This window comes from Syngnathoides biaculeatus, chromosome 1, assembly GCF_019802595.1.
Source record: "Syngnathoides biaculeatus isolate LvHL_M chromosome 1, ASM1980259v1, whole genome shotgun sequence".
Taxonomy (NCBI): domain Eukaryota; kingdom Metazoa; phylum Chordata; class Actinopteri; order Syngnathiformes; family Syngnathidae; genus Syngnathoides; species Syngnathoides biaculeatus.
This window is the reverse complement of record NC_084640.1, coordinates 14,389,126-14,408,972: the sequence shown is the minus strand read 5'-3', so window position 1 is coordinate 14,408,972 and position 19,847 is coordinate 14,389,126. Positions and strand designations below refer to the sequence as shown.

General features: G+C 45.0%; 3 protein-coding genes across 13 annotated transcripts in view; 1 reads left to right on the top strand and 2 right to left on the bottom strand.

The window, feature by feature from the left end:
- Positions 1–7,105, bottom strand: part of dtnbp1b (dystrobrevin binding protein 1b) — a 45,749-nt gene extending 38,644 nt beyond the window's left edge. For 3 of the 4 annotated variants that reach the window (XM_061820570.1, XM_061820631.1, XM_061820597.1), the window contains exons 1-2: positions 6,636–7,080; positions 3,792–3,907 (exon numbers count right to left, since the gene is read on the bottom strand). The gene's annotated coding sequence lies outside the window, so the exon portion shown is untranslated. The other variant, XM_061820578.1, reaches the window with a different exon arrangement.
- On the top strand, positions 173–8,250 carry gmpr (guanosine monophosphate reductase). Of its 2 annotated transcripts, XM_061820513.1 has the most exons (9): positions 173–811; positions 2,290–2,409; positions 2,804–2,887; positions 2,984–3,157; positions 3,810–3,891; positions 4,567–4,673; positions 4,851–4,893; positions 5,434–5,593; positions 7,461–8,250. In XM_061820513.1, exons 1-9 carry the CDS (start codon positions 725–727, stop codon positions 7,639–7,641), a joined length of 1,038 nt encoding a protein of 345 aa, XP_061676497.1. In that variant the 5' UTR covers positions 173–724; the 3' UTR covers positions 7,642–8,250. The 2 variants fall into 2 exon arrangements, with proteins under 2 accessions (XP_061676497.1, XP_061676488.1); XM_061820504.1 differs by having other exon boundaries at positions 2,804–3,157.
- A 4,463-nt stretch (positions 8,251–12,713) lies between these two features.
- atxn1a (ataxin 1a) overlaps positions 12,714–19,847 on the bottom strand; it is a 47,322-nt gene continuing 40,188 nt past the window's right edge. For 4 of the 7 annotated variants that reach the window (XM_061820314.1, XM_061820294.1, XM_061820300.1 and 1 more), the window contains exons 3-5: positions 17,260–17,346; positions 15,459–17,173; positions 12,714–15,361 (exon numbers count right to left, since the gene is read on the bottom strand). In XM_061820314.1, the coding sequence (XP_061676298.1) occupies positions 14,822–15,361; positions 15,459–17,069 (2,151 nt within the window). In that variant the 5' untranslated portion in view covers positions 17,070–17,173; positions 17,260–17,346 and the 3' untranslated portion in view covers positions 12,714–14,821. The remainder of the gene's footprint in view (positions 15,362–15,458; positions 17,174–17,259; positions 17,347–19,847) is intronic. The other 3 variants (XM_061820321.1, XM_061820331.1, XM_061820341.1) reach the window with 3 other exon arrangements.

The window sequence follows — 19,847 nt, the reverse complement described above, 5'->3', positions numbered from 1 at the left end:
ACTTCAAACCGAACCGACCGGTTCTAATTCTGTCCCGGATTCTGATACTTATCAAACACGTTTGTGCCAGATGCAAATATTTTATTTTTTGTTTCATAAGAAATAATCTGACATTTGCTAAATCAAAACATCTTTTTCTGCATTTTACAGCTTAGATTCTAATGTGATTTATTAATTTAGTTTTGCATCTTTCCATGATAAACATATATGCTAAATTGTATGCTTACCAGATGCAACCATTTTCAAAAACGTTTGGAACAAATCAACAGAAGGGGTCTGCTTCAAACTAAAAATTGTCAACCACTTGTAGGCTCAAATGACATTTTCAGGAACCCTCTCGCAACGTGTGCGGGATTCAATGCCGACATGACGCCCTGGTGCCGGATGCAACCATTTCCCCAACCTGCTCTCAAGCGCTCGTGCCCACTCGTGTGGTTCGGTCGCAATGCTGCTAGTGGACAGCGGGTGTGCTCTTTAGCACTGCAGCAGCCACAACTGCAGTAAGAGTGACACCGGAGCAAGAGGAGATGAAGGAGTAAGGGTGTGAAAGCCCAAATAAAGCCATGGGGGCCGGGGCAGGGCTGGGCCCCCCTTCGCTATAAATACACTGGCGTCCCGCGGGCTCGGATTTGGCGGTTCGGGCTTCGGACAGGGGACCACCACTGCCGCGATAGTAGCCTTCCTTAAAGGAATTACATCATCATCATCATCATCATCATCAAGGATGCCTCGCGTGGACGCAGACCTCAAGCTTGACTTCAAGGATGTCCTGTTCCGCCCCAAAAGGAGCAGCCTGAAGAGTCGCTCCGAGGTACTGACTATGTCGTGCTACACTGTTGCGCGCAGGAAGTAGACTCGCCTCAAAAAGCCAAAATTTGTTTTTGCGATACGTTATCAACATATCCGACTGTGAATGTCCTGTTGTTGTGTAATCAGACCAAACGGCACCTCTCAAAGAGCAGCGTGACCTTCTCCAAAGGTGAAAAAAAAAAAGAAAAAAATGCTCCACGCGGCCATAATTAGATTGGACCACATTAGTTTTTCCGCGCTTGCTCGTGGGCTGGAGACGCGGCATTAAATGCAGGTCGAATCCTCGCTTGCCAGATTAGCGAGCGCACCCAAAAGACGTGAACCCCGAAACCTGCTTGCCGCGGCTTCAAAGAGGGAAAAGAAATACCACAATTCCGAGTCCCTCATCACAAAATCACCAGACCTGCCCGCCACGTTTTTGAGTAATGCACATTCAAAGTTACGGATACTACAGTGCAGAACGCTGGGACGGCAACCCCAATCGGTAAAATTTGACACTTTAATTTTTTTTGTTTATGCGAAAACTATGAAAAAAACAACAGGATCACGAATCGTGACTGCGAGGCACGGACGACGTCGCCGCGACGGTCGCGTTTCTGGAAACGGGCGCGAGCGGGACGTCTGCGGCGGCACGAGTCCCAGCAGGACTTCTGGGAAAAAGGGAGTTTAAAAATAGGAGCGAGCGCATTCCCAATGCGGCGGCTCGGCAAAACATGGCCGCTCGCCAACGGGGGGAAATCGCACTCGACGGACGCCAGCAAAGGCAGCCGAGGAGGTCAAACTAAGTCACGTGCAGGATAGTGGACAAAAGTCTCGACGTCCCAAGTTTTGGAGAAATGCATATATATATATATAATTTAAAAAAAGCCTACTAGGACAGATGAATTTAACATTTTTAATCCAAGGTGGCTTGTGTGCTGGCTCCCCTTTAACCCGAGTTTGAATGTGATTGGTTGAATCCGAACAACGTACCCAGTTATAAACAGGTGTGCACACTTTGGCAACCTCTTCGTTTGTTATTTCCCTCCCACCCGCATATAGAATTGAAAGAGGTTTCAAAATTTTCTCCAGATCCAAGAGTTGTTAAATATTTTTAAAAAGTGCAAAAAAGTGAAATACAACTGAACAGCACTTCATCTTTGATTCTTTTACAAACCACAAGGGGGAGCTCTTATACCACAAGTGGCCATACAGTACTGAGAATCCTGCTTGAATCCAATCATTCACTCCCACAACTCATTTTGGACCACCAACAGTTTTTTTTCAGTGCATTGATATAAATACTATTAGATTAGATGTTACATTTCACACGATGTTACAAAAAATTATTTAAAAAATTACATTAGAAAATAAAACATAAGGCCAAGAGTCTGTATAGGCCGACTCCTGAGAAAGCCGGGTACAAATTGAAGAGGAGAGCTGGAGCGCAAAATAATAATAATAATAATAATAATAATTTGTGGCAATATTTGGTACCAGGTGGACCTGCAGAGGACTTTCACATTCCGCAACTCGAAGCAGACGTACTCCGGAATCCCCATCATCGCCGCCAACATGGACACCACCGGAACCTTTGAGATGGCCCGGGTCCTCAGCAAAGTAGGGACATTTCAATTAAATAAAAATGTAAATCTATTGCAAACTATACAGTGTGGTTTTACTGTATAATATTATTAATAAATAAAATAATAAAAATATTAAGTCAAATTAGTTTTTAAATGTATTTCCCATTTGATTTTAATAAATAGCTTCAATAACGCAATTTTTTTTTTAACAAGCAGAATTTTTGGGGGGTAATTTTAGTATTCATAGCAAAGGTCACAAACCTTTTTTTTGAAAACGAGAACGACCTCTTTGGTACCGATTTATGCAAAAGGCTAAGTGAAATAGATTCGCTCCCATTACATTTCATTGAAAATGATCAAAAGGGACTGAATATTATGCGACAATTTGCATTCATATCGAGTAACGAGTGGACTGTGGCCGTTTTCAGCACACGCTGTTCACCGCCATTCACAAACACTACACGGTGGAAGAATGGAAGAACTTTGCTGCTAATCACCCAGAGTGCTTGGAGGTAGGTCTGTATTGTTATCTGAAAAAAAAAATGAATTCAATCACTGCCATTTTTGTGTCCTTTGTGGACTTTTTCTATGGTGACAAAAAATGTCAGCACGTCGCCGCCAGTTCGGGCAGCGCCGGCGGCGATCTGGACAAGCTGTGCGCCATCGCCGCGGCCGTGCCCGCCCTCAAGTATATTTGCCTGGACGTGGCCAACGGCTACTCGGAGCACTTTGTCGACTTCGTCAAGGCCGTGCGAGGGAAGTTCCCCGCGCACACCATCATGGTACGCATGCATTTTGTTTTTTTAAATAACTAGATTTTGATCGTGATACCGTAATTCCCGGCCTACAGAGCGCACCCGTTTATAAGCCTCACCCGGTAATTTTGTAAAGGAAATACCATTTGGTACATACGTAGGCCGCAGCCGTGTCAAACCTGCAAGTGCCCACATTGAAACACGAGATATTTACAAAGACGGTACGCAGACAGTCTAATGCTAGCGCCGCGCTAATGCTAACGCTAGCACTAACAGGGCCGGTTTAAAAAAGAAAAAAAAAAACATACCGGTAAAAATCACTGAGACACGGCAGTAACACGCTAGCACAGCGCTAACTGGGCGTGACCGGTAAAAGTCACTTCCTTGGCACATACATTCCACCGGTCTCACTCTTACCTTTTCCGCTCGAGTGCCCCCTTGTGGCCGTTAGAAAAAAAAATCCACAAATTAGCTGCATAAACCGCAGCGTGTGGAAAAAAGACGCAAATTATGGTAAATCATCTATAAATCCTTCTGCAATGATTAGGACGCGAGAGAATGACTCTCGTTGGGAAACATTCACTCGTTCTCTAATCACAATTTTGTAATTATTATTATTTAGCATTTATTTTTCGGATGAATTATGAATTTAAGTCCTTACGTTTGGATGTTTCCTCAGGCCGGCAACGTGGTGACGGGGGAGATGGTGGAGGAGCTCATCCTCTCCGGGGCGGACATCATCAAAGTGGGCATCGGACCGGGTGGGCACACCCTCGCCTTGTGGGGGGGGGGACAAAAAACAAAAACCATCACTTGTTACTAGGCAGAGTTCAGAAGACGCAACCTTAACCACTCCTAGGCCGTATACATTTTTTTTTTTTTTTTTTTTTTTTTTAATTGGATAGTTGCTCTGTATCGAATATAAAATATGCATTGGTATAGCATATTGCTCCTTATGTGCCGGTTCTACTCTCCAGTTGTGCTATTTGCTACATTTCATACCGAGTTTCTCTTTGAAAACCAATTTTATTACACCATAATCAATTATGTATACAATTAAAAAGTACGTGTAATGTCTAAATGATACTACTAATAATTTACTAGTTTGAAAAGTTTTTCAATAATCGTTAAAGACGATACAAAAGGAAAAAATTAAAAATCTCACATTGTGTGACTAAATTTTTTTGATATGTGAAATTCTAACAAAATGTATCCAAATTGTTTTAAAGATGCAGTAGGTGTTAAATATGACCAAAATATACAATTTAAATTACTAGTAAATTGAATTTAAACCAATGCAAAAAAAAAAAATCACGTTTTGAAAAATGCTTACGAGCATTACTCAAAATAGGCAATCACCATAATATGACGACACTATTATCATCATTATTATTATTATCATCCATCTTTTAAAGTTTTCATTGTGTGCATTTCAGGGTCTGTGTGCACAACGAGGATCAAAACTGGCGTCGGTTACCCTCAACTGAGCGCAGTCATCGAATGCGCCGACTCGGCTCACGGCCTCAAAGGACACATCATCTCTGTACGTAATATAATCATAATAAAAAATTAGAGCACATTAGAGCTGGAAAAGTCGCATCGGGTCCGGTTCCAGTCCGACGTGCACTGCAGACGGTGGCCAAAAGAGGGAGCCCTCACTCAAGCGAAGGCCCAGTGTGGGTGCCTTGACTAATTTTAATGTTTTTGTTTTTATGTACAGGATGGCGGCTGCAGTTGCCCTGGCGATGTCGCCAAAGCCTTTGGTGAGTCAACAAATCTAATTATTTTTCACGTTTGACGCCTCAAAACAGACGGGATGCACCTTCACCTTCACGGCGCACCGTAAAGGGTGAAAATGTATCGGTTAATTTTTTTTTTAAAATTACTTCCTATTTGCAGCGGCACGGTGGAGCAGTTGTAAAAGCGTTAGCCTCACAGTTTTGAGGACCCGGGTTCAATCCCAGCCCTCCCCGTGTGGAGTTTGCATGCTCTCCCCGCTCGTGCCTGCGTGGATTTTCTCCGGGTGGGCGCTCCGGTTTCCTCCCACATCCCAAAAACATGCAACATTTATTGGACACTCTAAATTGCCCGTAGGTGTGATTGCGAGTGCGGCTATTTGTCTCGATGTGCCCTGCGATTGGCTGGCGACCAGTTCAGGGTGTACCCCGCCTCCAGGCTCCAGCACTCCCCGCGGGCCTCATGAGGATAAGCGGCAAACGAAATGGATGGATGATCACTTTTTGAGAAAACACCACGACTCGGTTTCCCCTCACGCGACTGCGTAAATTTTCCACCACAAAAAGGTGCGGGCGCCGACTTTGTGATGATGGGCGGCATGCTGGCGGGTCACGACCAGTGCTCGGGGGATCTGATCGAGAAGAACGGCAAAAAGTTCAAAATCTTCTACGGGATGAGCTCCGACACGGCAATGAAGAAATACGTGGGCGGCGTGGCCGAGTACAGGTAAGACCGGAGATGATGAGATGAGCTAGAACGGGCTAATTATTTTCATTTATAAGTATATAAACGAGTAAGTGAAATGTAACGGAAGCGTATTGCTGCAACACCCCCTCCCCAAAAAAAAGTCACTACCACGTTATAACGTGATATGTTTCACGTTATAATGTGGTTCATTACACGTTATAACGTGAATCTTTTCCTGTGACAACACAATTCCTTTCACGTTATAAAATGAAAGTTTCACACTATAACATTGAAATGAATCACGTTATAACGTGAAACTTTTCACATTACAACATGAAACGTCATCACGTGTAATTCACCACATTATAACGTGAAACATATGTTATAATGTGTGGCAGCAATACGCTTCCGTAATTTACCACTGTTGCACTAAACCTTTATGAGTATACAATGGCATAAGTGATTTTTTTTTTCATTCACGATTTATAGACAGACACCCTAAAATTGCCCCGAGGTGTGATAGTGACTGCGGCTGTTTGTCTCTATGTGCCCTGCGATTGGGTGGCGACCAGTTCAGGGTGTCCCGTTGACAGCTGGGATAGGCTCCAGCACTCCCCGCGACCCTCGTGAGGATAAGCGGCAAAGAAAATGTGATGAATGGATTTATAGACACGGATTTGTGGACAAAGTGTTACCGTTCATAAATAATTCACCGACGTGAACGATATTTGGACTAAGATGACTATAGCACAAAATCTATATTTATTCCTTAAATGATCACACCAAAATATATGTCACCCAGGTGTTATGTCATTTTATATTTGAATGACCAGTCTTATTATTTATTACTGGGCCTGAGTTTGTGTCGTACACACACATCTTGATTTGCATAATAAGGATTCCAACACAAATACATATTTTAGGCAAAGTCAATTATTTGTGGACAATTAGTTTAGGCCTGTTCACGAAACTTGTGTCATTAAGATGTTAAACTATAGTCACTTAATTCAAAACTAAGTAAAAAAAAAAAATAAAGTTTTTTTTTTTTTTTTTTAAAGTGGATAAATCATTCAGTACTTACTGTCGAGATGGTTAGCATTGCTAACTGGGACCAATGCATATAGCCGCTTGTCCGTACTGGAGCAGTGAAGAGTCAACTCAACTGGGTTCTAAGCGATATTTCAAAACGGCGGCGTGGAATCCATTCGAAAATCAAAACGGCAGTTTTTAGAACACCAATTCCTTCAAACGCAATTTATCCACCTTTACGTGACTTCACCTTCGATTAGCTTTAGCATGTCACACGCAAAGCTAAAAGCTAGGCTATGGTCTCAAACTGCAGAAATGTGTATACTAATGCTAACTAGAGAGTAACTAACAGGAATTTCACCCCCACCTCCCGTTTACAACTAAATTTAACACTCCTCTTGGTCGGGGGGAGGGGGGGCTCACAAACGAGTTTATTATCAGCAAACTCGCCGATTCTAATATTATATTATTGACACCGCGATGACAAACATGATTGATGTCACCTGTGTGACGCTTGCCATCTTGTCCCGCCCCCACGAGAAAGGAGGCATACGATTGGCTATCCCGATTTCCACGAGAACCAATGGCAAGTGAATAAACAGAATGATTGACACTGAACTAACTATTTTTTTATGTTTCACACTAGAAATAAATGAAGCATATTTACCTCTTATCCATTTGGGAAATGATAAACTGTCTTTATGCTTTTTAATTTTCTTTTAATAAATAATATTGACTTTATAAAACTGTTATGCATCTGTATATATATTTTTAAAAAAAGATTATTCAGGATTAAAGTTGGCTGTGGTTCTCATTCATTCAAATTTGGCTTCATGGAGGATGCAAAAATATTTGTCCCTTTTTTTGCTGGTATCAGGGCGTCGGAGGGCCGGACGGTGGAGGTGCCGTACCGGGGCGACGTGGAAAGCACGATCCGCGACGTCCTGGGCGGCGTGCGATCCACTTGCACCTACGTGGGCGCCGCCAAGCTGAAGGAGCTGAGCCGCAGGACCACCTTCATCCGCGTCACGCAGCAGTCGAGCCAAATGTTCGCTTGAAGGCGCCCGGCCCAAAGTCGTCTCAGGATTATCTGCTGTCAACCTCGCGAAATGATTGTTGATGTTCTCTCAATAATGGACGCCAACGATGCCACGTATTTACAGCGGTGCCTTGACTTGTGAGCTGAGTAGTGAGTGGATCTCTCTTAAGTCGAGGCATGGCCCTTCGTGGCGCGGAGGGGCGAGTGGGGCTCGTTTGTTTTTTGAGGGGACAAGAAAATGCCCAAATTCCTCAATGTTACTTTTTGGTTCCGTCCAATAAAAGTGCATGCAGACACTTCTGCAAACTTGCTAACTCCTTCATCCGTGCTCATCATTGTGTGGATGTTACACTTAAGTTTCTTTGTGGGGGGGAGAATGGGGGGCTCAAGAGGGAAAATATCCATACATATATTTTGGGATTTAAAAAAAGGCGGTTTTTTTTTTTTTTTTTTTTTTTTTTTTGCTTCTCCATTAAAGTTTCTTTTTTTTTTCCCTATGGCCACTATTTTTTTTATTTTAATTTTAAAATTTTAATTCCCTCACGAACAAAAATTTCCAAAGCCCCCACATTCATTATATTTATTTAATAAAAATTATATTTTATATATATATTTTTTAAAAGTCATAAATTCCAGGGAAAAAAACAATAACCTACCTAATGCCACTAAAATTTCTATGGCCACTATTTTTTAATTTTAATATTAAAAGTTTGATTCCCTAATGAAACAAACATTTCCAAAGCCCCCCACATTCATTATATTTATTTAATAAAAATTATATTTTTAATATATTTTTTTGAAAGTCATAAATTCCAGGGGAAAAAGAAATAATCTACCTAATGCCACTAAAATTTCTATGGCCACTATTTTTTAATTTTAACTTTAAAATTTTAATTCCCTCACGAAACAAAAATTTCCAAAGCCCCCCACATTCATTATATTTATTTAATAAAAATTATATTTTATATATTTTTTTTAAAAGTCATGAATTCCAGGGGAAAAAAATAATCTACCTAATGCCTCTAAAATTTCTATGCCCACTATTTTTTTAATTTTAACGTTATAATTTTAATTCCCTCATGAAACAAAAATTTCCAAAGCCCCCCACATTCATTATATTTATTTAATAAAAATTATATTTTATATATATTTTTTTAAAAGTCATAAATTCCAGGGGGAAAAAAAATATGTACCAAATGCAACAAAAAATTCTATGGCCATCCCTTCCCCCATTTCATTTTTTTTTTAAATTTATAATAATACTATTTTAAACCAATACAAAATTCCTAAATTTTTAGGTGCAATTTGCATCGACACGCCATTCATCATACATTTCAATTTTTTTTCCAACAACACACGTGACAGACAAGTGGCCCCCACACACAGACACACACACACAAAAAAAACCACAAAGTGCCCGTTTATTCCCGATATGTCAAGATTTCATTTTGTTTTGTTATCTCAAAGAGGTGCACTTGTACACATACGTCAAATACGTACAGCCACAAGCTTTCTCCATGGCTGGAGAACGAGAAGAAGAAAAAAGAGGAGGAGGAGGAGGAGGAGGAGATGCTGAATACGAGTGAGTACAAACTGGGAACCACTGACCCCCCCCCCCCCCCCACAGGCCACATCGTCCTCTGCAAGCCGCTGTCGAGTTCAGTTCCTCGGCGTGCAAAAACGGTGAAGGAGGGCGGACATTCCCAGATTATCTCCAGCATCACACATACTGCATCATCATCATCATCATCGTTGTTAATCATATTAAATTAGTTCTCATAAATGTACACATCTTCCACGAGCCAAACAACCCACCTTGGAAATTAATTAAACCCTTTATACTGGGTCTGCAGGTTTTATTTCTTTTGAAAATGTTTCATTTTTTAATTTTTTTTTTTCCTTTCTGCCTGAGTTGGTTATCCAGCGCTATGGACGAACAATTAAAATGAACTCAAATGAAAAATATCTGGATTCAATTTTCAAAACACAACAAAAGTGCCCGCAAAACTCTTTCATCCGTTTCCTGTGGTTTCTCGTCCAAAAAGCTCAAACACTCGAGAGACAGAGCGAAAAGTGATCGTCCGCATTGAGGACGCTTGTCATAAAAAAAAAAAAATTGAAAAAAAAATGAAAATAAAAATAACACTGGACATTCTGGTAGTTTCCCAGCGGCTGACGAACATACGCACACAAACGAACCGCAGGAAAAAAAAAGTGAGGGCGACGGCCCGCCCGCCTGCGTGGCGCCTTCGCCCGTTGGACCCCGACTAACACCCCCTTCAGTTCATGTGCGGGGAAAAAAGAAAATCGGAGAAAAATGCGGGAAATGGCGCCCCGGTTTTGCCGAAAGCCGTTAGCGGGTCCGGGATGCTACGCTAGACAACGCGGAAGAGCAAAAACAAAACAAATTCCATCGTATTTTCTGCCCTTTTTTTTTGTCTTCTCTTCGCTAAAGTGTGCAAAATAGATTTACAAAATTATCTTTTTTTTTTTTTTGCTAACATATTTTGACTTTTTCCATTCTCTTCCCCCATTCGGGTCATTTGCGTGACAAAAGGATGATTGTTGCTGTGCTAATGCATGTGCAAAGTTTTTTTTTTTGTTTTATTTTGTAGTTGTTTGTTTATATTTACTGTCCATTTTACCCCAAACCATAAAAAGTCTCCCACTTTTTTCCATCCACGTGAGAGAAGATCGTGGCCCCACATTTCAGATGCTTTGCTTTACTATGTGCGCAAAAAATAAAAATAAAAAACAAAAGAAAATCTAAAATTCCATTTTATGGTTTTTTTTTGGGTGGGGGGGCAAAATATTCATTATTTTTCCATCAACAACCATCCATTTTTGTCATTCTTTTTGTGAGAAGTTAGCAGCCCAAATGGCAGGTGCTACACCACATAATGTAAAAAATAACATTGAAAAAAATTAGAAAGGCAAAAACAACAACAACAAAATTAAGATAGTGAAAACTGAATTTCTTTTTTGTTGTTAAAAAAATCTGCTCTTTTCGCAATAGTCACGCACTTTTGTAATCTTTAGGACAGAAAGTGGTGGTCAAAGATGACAGATGGCAAACACCAGTGTGGAAAAAAAAAAAAATCCAAGATTAATAAATGAATTTTTTAAAAAACTAAAATTTGGATTGAAATGATATATATATTTTTTCAACAAGACACTTTTTGTCAATGGTTGGAGAGAAGCCAGCAATTCAAGATGGTGCCGCGTTACACCAAAGACAAACAAAGAAATATTACATTGTCTTTTTTTTTCTTTCATATTTTTTCTTCTCTTCTTTTTTTTTTAACCCCAGTCACCCATTTTTGTCTTTTGCTATGCACCAAAGAGAAGTTTGCGGTCCAAGATGGCGGCTGCCACCCGAGCTCGGATCCCAAAGTGCTGACACATCATAAAGTCCTTCAAAAACCTAAACTCGCATGTGCGTCACCTGTTGTGTTTTTTAAAAATTACATTTTATATATCTATATATATTTATGTATGAGTTTGTGGTCCCCACTGTGGCAACGACATTTGTCAACATGAACCGAGGACGACGACGAACCGGGAACACGCGCAAGCTAGCGGCTAGCGTGACGCTACGTCGACTTGGCACGCGAGACGGCGAACAAAAGGAAATGTGACTTAGTCTCATATTGCACATGACAGAACATTTATTTGACGTCAAAGCAAAAAAAAAATTAAAAAAAAAAAATTCTCCTATCGCTCACTCATAAACAGTCGACTGCCTTCGGGATATAAGTTAAAAAAAAATGAAAATAAAGAAATTAGGCAGGCAAGCAAGCAGCCCGGAAAAGCAGTGGCGTAGCGAAGGTCGTGCAGCTGGCCCCCCCTCCCCCCTTAACGATTCCTTCGCACCCCCAATTTTCCTGCTGGGTGACCCCAACATGACCACCTGGGTCACCCCCAAGTAGGTCCTAGATCACCCCTTTTTTGCCCCCAGGTGCCCTCTGGGTTGGGCCCGGGCGGGCACTACTACTTCTCCTGAGAAATGCCCCCCCCCCCAATAATTCTGCCCCCGGGGTGACCCCCCCCCCCACTTTGGTTCCCCCGCTACGCCACTGCAGGAAAGGTAGCTAACGGTTATTGAGGATGAAAGAGCGTGAGGGCGTCCCGCCAAGGTTTTTTTTTGGGGGGGGGGGGTCGCGTTGATTTACTGCATATATATATACGAGGACACGCCCCCGAATGCGACGATGCGTTCAGGCGCTCCTGAAAAGAGATTTTTGTTTCTCTCGTGAGGGTTTTGGTTGCTGGAGGATCACCGACGAAATATGGTTATTGCCAACTACTCCAGTGGAATGATTCGGTGTGCGCGTGAACGCGAAACGCGCGTCATACGCGAGCAAAGTGCCGTGATATTGCTTTCTTAGGTAACCATGGTAACGCGAGCATGACTTGGCTTTGGCTCCGTGAGTTTACTTTGTGTGTGTGTGTTTCGAACCTGAAGAAAAGGGGGAAAAAAGGTTTCCGAGGTTCCGAGAGGCCGATTGGTCGGATCGGACGTTCCGGCGGGGACGTTTTGAGAAACGAAATTGAAAAAAAAAAAAAAAAAAAAGTTGGCATGCACGCTCGAGATACACAAAAGGCGTCCAAACGACTTCCGCTTGTGATTGTGAAGAGTCGCTTGAAAACAAAGCGGAACCCTGTTGTGTGTGTTTTTTTTTTTTTTATTGTTAAAAAAATAAAGCATCTTTAGAATCTAATATTTATGAACTGCGCATCCACCCAGCACACCATCATCGTCATCGTCATCATCATCATAACCCACTCAGCATCCACCTGTGCACCTGCTGTCACCACTGCCGACTTGTTTGCTCAACAAGCACAAAAACAAAACTCAAAAGTGGGCCAAGGCAGATTGCCATTGAGGACATCCGCCCCTGGTGCCTCAAATGTACCCTCGAGGTCACTCCCAGGTGGTTCCACAAGGCTCTTCCTGGTTTCCCCTGGATTTTTCTCTAAGCTACCCGTAAGTAGTTCCTTGGTTGTACAAAATTTGACCTCTTGGTCTTAATGGCCGCTAGGTTGCCTCCTATGTTCCCCCCCGGTACCTTAAACATACCCTCGAGGTCACTCCCAGGTGGTTCCACAAGGCTCTTCCTGGTTTCCCCTGGATTTTTCTCTAGGTTTCCTCCTATGTTGGCCCCACTAATTCCCCAGTTTTCCCCGAGGATACCTCGGGGTTACCCCAGGATGAACTCGGGAGTCACTCACAGGTGTTTCCACAAGGCTCTTCCTGGTTTCCCCTGGATTTTTCTCTACGCTACCCGTAAGTAGTTCCTTGGTTGTACAAAATTTGACCTCTAGGTCTTAATGGCCGCTAGGTTGCCTCGTATGTTCCCCCCCCCGGTACCTTAAACATACCCTCGAGGTCACTCTCAGGTGGTTCCACAAGGCTCTTCCTGGTTTCCCCTGGATTTTTCTCTAAGTTTCCTCCTATGTTGGCCCCACTAATTCCCCAGTTTTCCCCGAGGATACCTCGGGGTTACCCCAGGATGAACTCGGGAGTCACTCACAGGTGTTTCCACAAGGCTCTTCCTGGTTTCCCTTGGATTTTTCTCTCGGTTTCCTCCTATATTCCCCCTGGTGCCTCAAATGTACCCTCAAGTTCACACCCAGATGGTTCCACAAGGCTCTTCCTGGTTTCCCCTGGATTTTTCTCTAAGATACCCCTAAGTAGTTCCTTGGTTGTACAAAATCTGACCTCTGGGTCTTTGGACATGGAGTCCAAAAGTTGGTGGGGCCCAAGGACCCTTAGAGACTTGACTTACACCTAAATTGCCACCCTCGATCCCCACAAGTCAGTTCCCCTACCCCTACAGTAAAGAAATTTGGGACTCCTCCAGTGTCTTTTTTTTTTTTTTTCTGGCGGTCTTGTCTGAGAAACGGGGTCCGGCCAAATCGAGAAACAAAACAAAAACTCCTTCTTTCCTCCTGATGTGCAAACTGCAAGATTCTCTTTGAAGGTTCCACAGTGGAAACACTGGACATTGTCGTTCTCGCTCTCGCTCTCTGTACACATACGTTTATATTCATGAAGTGAGTGTATTATTTTTGCCTATACACAGTATTCTGTACACAAAGTCATACACAAACACACCACATAGCACTGTGCAACTGTACTCTTCGACTACGAGTGTGCATGACGTTGAAAAAGCAGTCCGCTGGCGGACAAAAACGCACCAGAACAGAAGCGTCTCCATACCCCCGGACTACGGATACAGTACAGACATCAAATTAGAGGGATGGCCTCGACTGTTTTGCGTTGATTTGTGTATTTGTGTGTGTGTGTGTGTGTAGACAGACATTTTGCACACAAATTCAAAGACACCCTTCAAAACTCGCTCGGCCAACGAGCTTTTCGTCGTAGAAATTTCTCACCACCTACATTTCTTTCTCCTCTGAGGCACATCGGCGGGACCCCCCCCCCAAATAAAACAACACGGCCCCCCGCTTAGTTCGCCAAAAGTGCTGCTGCTGCTACTTGTTACACCCCCCCACCCAACAAACATACAGTACTGCGTTAAAAACAAAACAAAGCTAAAAGCCCAAATCCTCTCAGACAGCCTCTCTTCCAATCTCATTACAAAAATATAAAGTAAGATTTTTTTTTTTTTTTTTTTTTAGCGCCGAACGCAAACATTCGCCAGCCCCAGTGTGTTTGCAGTTATACAAAGTTTTATATCTATTTTTTTATAAAACCAACACTGACCCGACGTAGTTCCACCTACCGCTGTTTCTAACCCCTGATTCAGAAGAGTTTGACAATCATTTTAAAACTGGTCAAACGCAAAAAGAAGGATCAAAACTTGGCCGGAAGGCTAACACGCTAAGCTAACGGTGCGAAGAAGTCTTGTTCCCTCTCTCTCTCGTTCTCTCTCTCTCTCTCTCACACTCAAACACACACACACACACACACACGACAAGATTGCCAAGTCACGCTAACGTGCTACAAGCTAACGTGCGCCACACGAGCTGGCACGCTTTGACCAGACCGTGTGAAACCCATCCAAAAAACTGCACAGATTCGTTGTGTCGGACTACAAGACTTAATAATAAAGTGACAACATGTAGAGTGTTTCCGTCTCTACAGTAGAGTATTCAAGATTAAAAAAAAAACAAACAAAAAAAAAAACTAAAGAAAGTGGGCATTCATGGTTTTGCAAGGAAACCCGACGTCTTCACTTGCCAATATTCGACCTTCCCTCGATGGTGACTTTCACCTCGTGAGGGATAAAAGATGGTTTGGCCAAGGTCAAAGGCGGCTCCTCGGCCTTTTCCGCTTTCCGACCCTCGGGGGCCGACCATCTGCGCTTTCTGCCGCTCGCCGTCGGCTTCCCGGGGTCCCCTTTCGAAATGAATCCTTTTCCCCCGAACCCGAGATCCCCGTTTTCCAAAGTGCTGACGCTCCCCAGAGGACTGACTCCGTTCTGTCGCTCCCCTCGTCCGGAGCCGCCTCCGCTGCAGCTCCGGAGGACTCCGGGGACGGTCTTGGGGGCTCGGTGGGTTGGCGCTGAGAAAGTGGGGACCAGCTCCGCGGGGTGAGTCTTGTTCAGGGATCCGTTCCTCATGTTCTTGAGGGTGAGCGAAATACACACATCGCCCACCGACAGCTTGGTGCAAGGCAACTCGAGGAGTTGGGTTGTCCGGTCCGGGCAGCACGACGACCATCCCTGGCCGAAGACGAAGAAGGGATACTCCACCAAGACCTCTACGCTCACCTGAAAGGGTGGCAAAAGATCCCATGCAGTGTTATTGAACGGTATTTGATTCTCACTCGTCCTATGTCATTGTTTCCGACAATATGAAGATCCCTACCTGTGAACGGTGCTCGCCCACGGAGAACTGAACCACGGCAAAGTCGGGCGAAGCGCGGCTCCCGTCGATGCGCTCCACCGTGGAAGAGTCGATCTTCAGCTCGTTGCTGATCTCAGCGCTCTGGATGAAGTCCTCCGTCTTCAGCTCCTCCACGCGCTTCAACTCACCGTCCGCCAGCTGGATGATGGAGCCTTTGACGAAATACGCCGGCAGGGACGGGGGAGCCGCCGCCCCACTCGACGCTGCGGCGGGTGCCGTCGACGGAACCATGGGCAGGTGCAGCTGGGCTTGAACCACCGCACTCGAGGCGACCTGGTGGTAGGAGCCGCCGTGATTGCCTGGAGTTTCTCCTCTGCAGGCCTGGGTGGACAAAGTGGCCACTTGGGATGTCGGGGGCTCCAGATTGGTCACACCACTTGTACTGACCGGGATGATCACCGGCTGGGCGCCTGCGATGAGCACGTGTTGCTGTAGGCCGGTGTGGTAGCTGATTGGGGCATGCTGGGTCCCGCTGGCCCCTGTTATGTAACCAATCACTGGCGACTGGGGATAGATATTGGTGGGGGGGAGCCCCATGGAGAGAGGTTCCGCCGTAGAGCTGTGAGTCGTCTGAATGACCGTCTGTGGTGATAGCGAGCTGATAGCAGCTTTTAGATTGTCTACACTTAAGGGGGGTGGAAATGTAAAAGAATGGTTGGAGGAGGGTGGGGTGCGGCTTACCGGTTTTCCCAGGAGAATGCTGCCTTTCTCCAGATGCGTCTTTCCAGGACTGGCCCGGGATGGACCCAACTGATGGTCGCCATGGCTGTTGGGCATGAGCATTACGGAGGTTCTCAGAGCTGAGGAGTCTTGACCGTAGTCCGACGGGAGGACCAGCTGGCAGGCCTCGTAGGCATCACGCGATTTGACCGCTTTCTCCGGCGCGGCGCCAAACCTGCGGCTCGGCTCCAGTCCCCCGTTGTGAAGCTCTCTGGAGCCCGCACCGGCCTCCTCTTTTCTGGTGGGTCCTCTCTCGGTGTAGTGTGCGCCCAGGCTGTGATGGTGGTGCAGGGAGGAGGTGGCCGGCGGGGGCATAGTGGAAGCGTACAGGATAGACGCTCGCTGTTGGTCATATTTGGAGGCTTGCGAGGAAGCCGAGTGTGTCTCTGCGTGCGATGACAATCTCTGAGAGGAGGGAGAGGAGAGGGGCGGTGGCGGAGGAGGAGGCGGAAGAAGTTGAGGAGCAATGTAGCCGGCGTATGGGGTGCCGTAAGGCGAAGCGATGAACTGTAGATTGGGCGGAAGTTGGGTGTAATGGACCGTACTCCCCACGTGGGTTTGGGAGACGGGCGACGTGTAGACGGCAGGAAGGGACGAGACCAGCCGCATGGAGTCGGATCCGGAGCAGAGGGATTTATAGTGCGGGACGTCCGACTCCGCGGTGCTCCGAGGGGCACCCGCGGTGCTCCCGTTCCCGCCGGCCACCAGCCAGGTCACGTTCTCGGGGGGCTGAGACTCCGCAACGGGAGGCGGCGCGATCAGGGAACGGCTTTCTGACGGTAGCTTGCTGGGTGGGATCTCCCTCTTCTTTGGGGGAAGACATTCATTACTCCGTTCATGATTGGACTTCATCCTGATCCCTGCTCAAGAACGTTCTTGATGCTTGTTTTTCGGTGATCCCGCCTTCCTCTGGCGTTTGTCCTCACTTTCCACACTCCCTCTAATTGTTGTCTAACCTTAAGGGCGAAGAGACAAAGGGGTTAGAAGGTTGGAGATCCGGGGGCGAGTCTAGGGCGACTCCGAGACCGTCAGGACGTCACACCTGCTGCTGCCGCCAGAGACGACGTGGGGCCGACTGCCTGGTGCTTCATGTGGAATCATCGCCCCGCGAGCCTCCTGCCTGACGGTTCTGAAAGACAAAGACCGTGGTGTGAAGCGAGCGTGACCTTCACCCCTTTTCAGACGAAAATCACAGAAAGCGACAGACACCCGCCACGTTCCATCATGCTCATTCGCGCGGCCGTTGCGGCTTTCCGCATTCAGACTGAAATGGCAACTGAGGGCGAAAAAAGTGCAGCCAAGTGGAGACTGCGGAGTAGAACGGTGCAAACGCATGAGCTACATCAGAGCGAGAGAGAGTGGGAGAGTATTGCCTCACTGAAACAGGACACCCACATTCACTCGAAACGCTCCGTCACCTGAATCTCGCTGACTCGGCAGCGTGCGTACGTGCGCGTACGCCGCTATCAGATAACCCGCAATCCGAGCCGACCGCCGCCCCACGTGCTCCGTTTCCCCTCCCACGCGCATTCACAAACACAATGATCTTCCTTACCCGAGAGTGTCAAGTGGCGTGCACGCGGATTCGCGCGATTCTGTGAGAACGAGGGAGGACGCGAGCCAACCGTAAAGCAAAAAAAAAAAAAAAAACGCACACTCATGCACGACTACACTATTGTCCTTCTAAGGTCAGAACGCTCAGGGGCGGGCGGGTCGGCGTGCGAGGGAGAGAGCGAAAACCAGAGAGACTGTCCTGATATAAAAACACACACCTCTTTTCATTGGCTCGGAGTCATAAATTAGAAAAACCTAAATAAACGGGCCTAGTACCGTGCCCACTAGAATTGTTGTCACAGGTCAGCCTCCGAGGCCGGTTTCAGCCAGCGGAGTGGAAGTCGGCAGCCTGGTATGAAAATGAGCGCGGCCACAAAGAAGTCTCGGGAAGGTACGCGTGGAAACGCGCGGGACGTCCGCCATTTTGTGGTCATTTCCAGTGGACCACCGGTTGTGTTTTCAAAAAGGTTTGATCTGAATGGCGCGAGTTTTCGTCAGTGGTCGTGAGCCATAAACCAAAAACCTCAAACCATCGACCTGTGGGCTATTTTCCTTCTTTAAAGAAAAAATGAAGTAACCAAAACAGCAGCACCTACTGAGGCACGTTTTACAATTCCCAGCGCTCCCTGTGAGCTACGAGAGAGGAAGGCCAGTTGGCTACGACGCAAATAGTCACAAGAAGTCTGCCATTTTGCTCCGAGGGGTCCTTCTGGCCTCTGTTATGATTATTTTCAAGACTACACCCCCTGTAGACAATCTCGTCGAGCATCCTGAAATTCGTGTGTGTGGACCCTCCAGAAATTAGACAGATGCGATTAGTTTTGGACATATTGTGCAATTGAAAATCCATTGACATTATTTTTCACAATGGATTGAGTCCAGATTACAGAAATGTATTGCTGCTACACCCAAAAAAAAAAAAAAAAAAAAGTCGTTATCATGTGATAACGTGATATGTTTCACGTTATAATGTGGATGTTTCATGTTATAACGTGATATGTTTCACGTTATAATGTGGATGTTTCATGTTATAACGTGATATTTTTCACGTCATAATGTGGTTAATTACACGTCATAACATGAAGCATTTCATGTGATAATATAATCCATTTCACATAACGTGAAATGCTTCATGTTATAACGCGATTCGTTTCACGTTATAACGTAGAAAATAATAAATAATTTGGGTGGGCGACAGCAATACGCTTCCGTACCAGATAACATTTATTGCATGTATTCTTGTTGTTGTTTATTGTCTTGGTAACCACCCCAAGATAACAGCATATTTTGTTCGTGTTTACACATCCCAAATAAAAAAAAAGTCGCTATCACGTGTATAATGTGGCCGTTTCGTGTTATAACATGATATATTTCATGTTATAATGTGGTTAAATACATGTCATAACGTGAATCATTTCATGTTATAATATAATTCATTTCACATCATAACATGAAACATTTCATGTAATAACATGATGTGTTTCGCGTTATAATGTGGTGAATTACATATATAACATGAATCATTTCATGTTATAATTAATTTCACATCATAACATGAAAGGTTTCATGTTATAATGACATGATATGCTCTGTATTATAACATGATTTGTTTTAAAGAAATTTCACCCCCCCTCCCCCCCAAAAAAAGGCAATTAGTTCCGGTTTGGGTGGGCGGCAGCAATACGCTTCAGTACCAGATGATAACATTTATTGTATGTATTGTTGTTGTTGTTGTCTTGGTAACCGCCCCAAGATACCGGCACATTTCGTCCATGTTTACACATCCATCCATACATTTTCTTTGCCGCTTATCCTTACGAGGGTCTCGGGGCGTGCCGGAGCCGATCCCAGCTGTCAACGGGCAAGAGGCGGGGTTACACCCTGAACTGGTCGCCGGCCAATCGCAGGGCACATGGAGACAAACAACCAATCACACTCACAATCGCACCTGGGGGCAATTTAGAGTGTCCAATTAAAGGTGCACGTTTTCGGGATGTGGGAGGAAACCGGAGTGCCCACCCGGGGGCCGGGTTCGAACCCTGGTCCTCAGAACTGTGAGGCCAACGCTTCGCCACC

Excerpts from the sequence above, each read along its gene's own strand:
- gmpr (XM_061820504.1), top strand. The coding sequence starts at position 725 with ATGCCTCGCGTGGACGCAGACCTCAAGCTTGACTTCAAGGATGTCCTG. Across the intron at positions 3,158-3,809 it reads TCCCCGCGCACACCATCATG|GCCGGCAACGTGGTGACGGG; the intron begins GTACGCATGCAT and ends ATGTTTCCTCAG. Across the intron at positions 4,894-5,433 it reads CGATGTCGCCAAAGCCTTTG|GTGCGGGCGCCGACTTTGTG; the intron begins GTGAGTCAACAA and ends CACCACAAAAAG.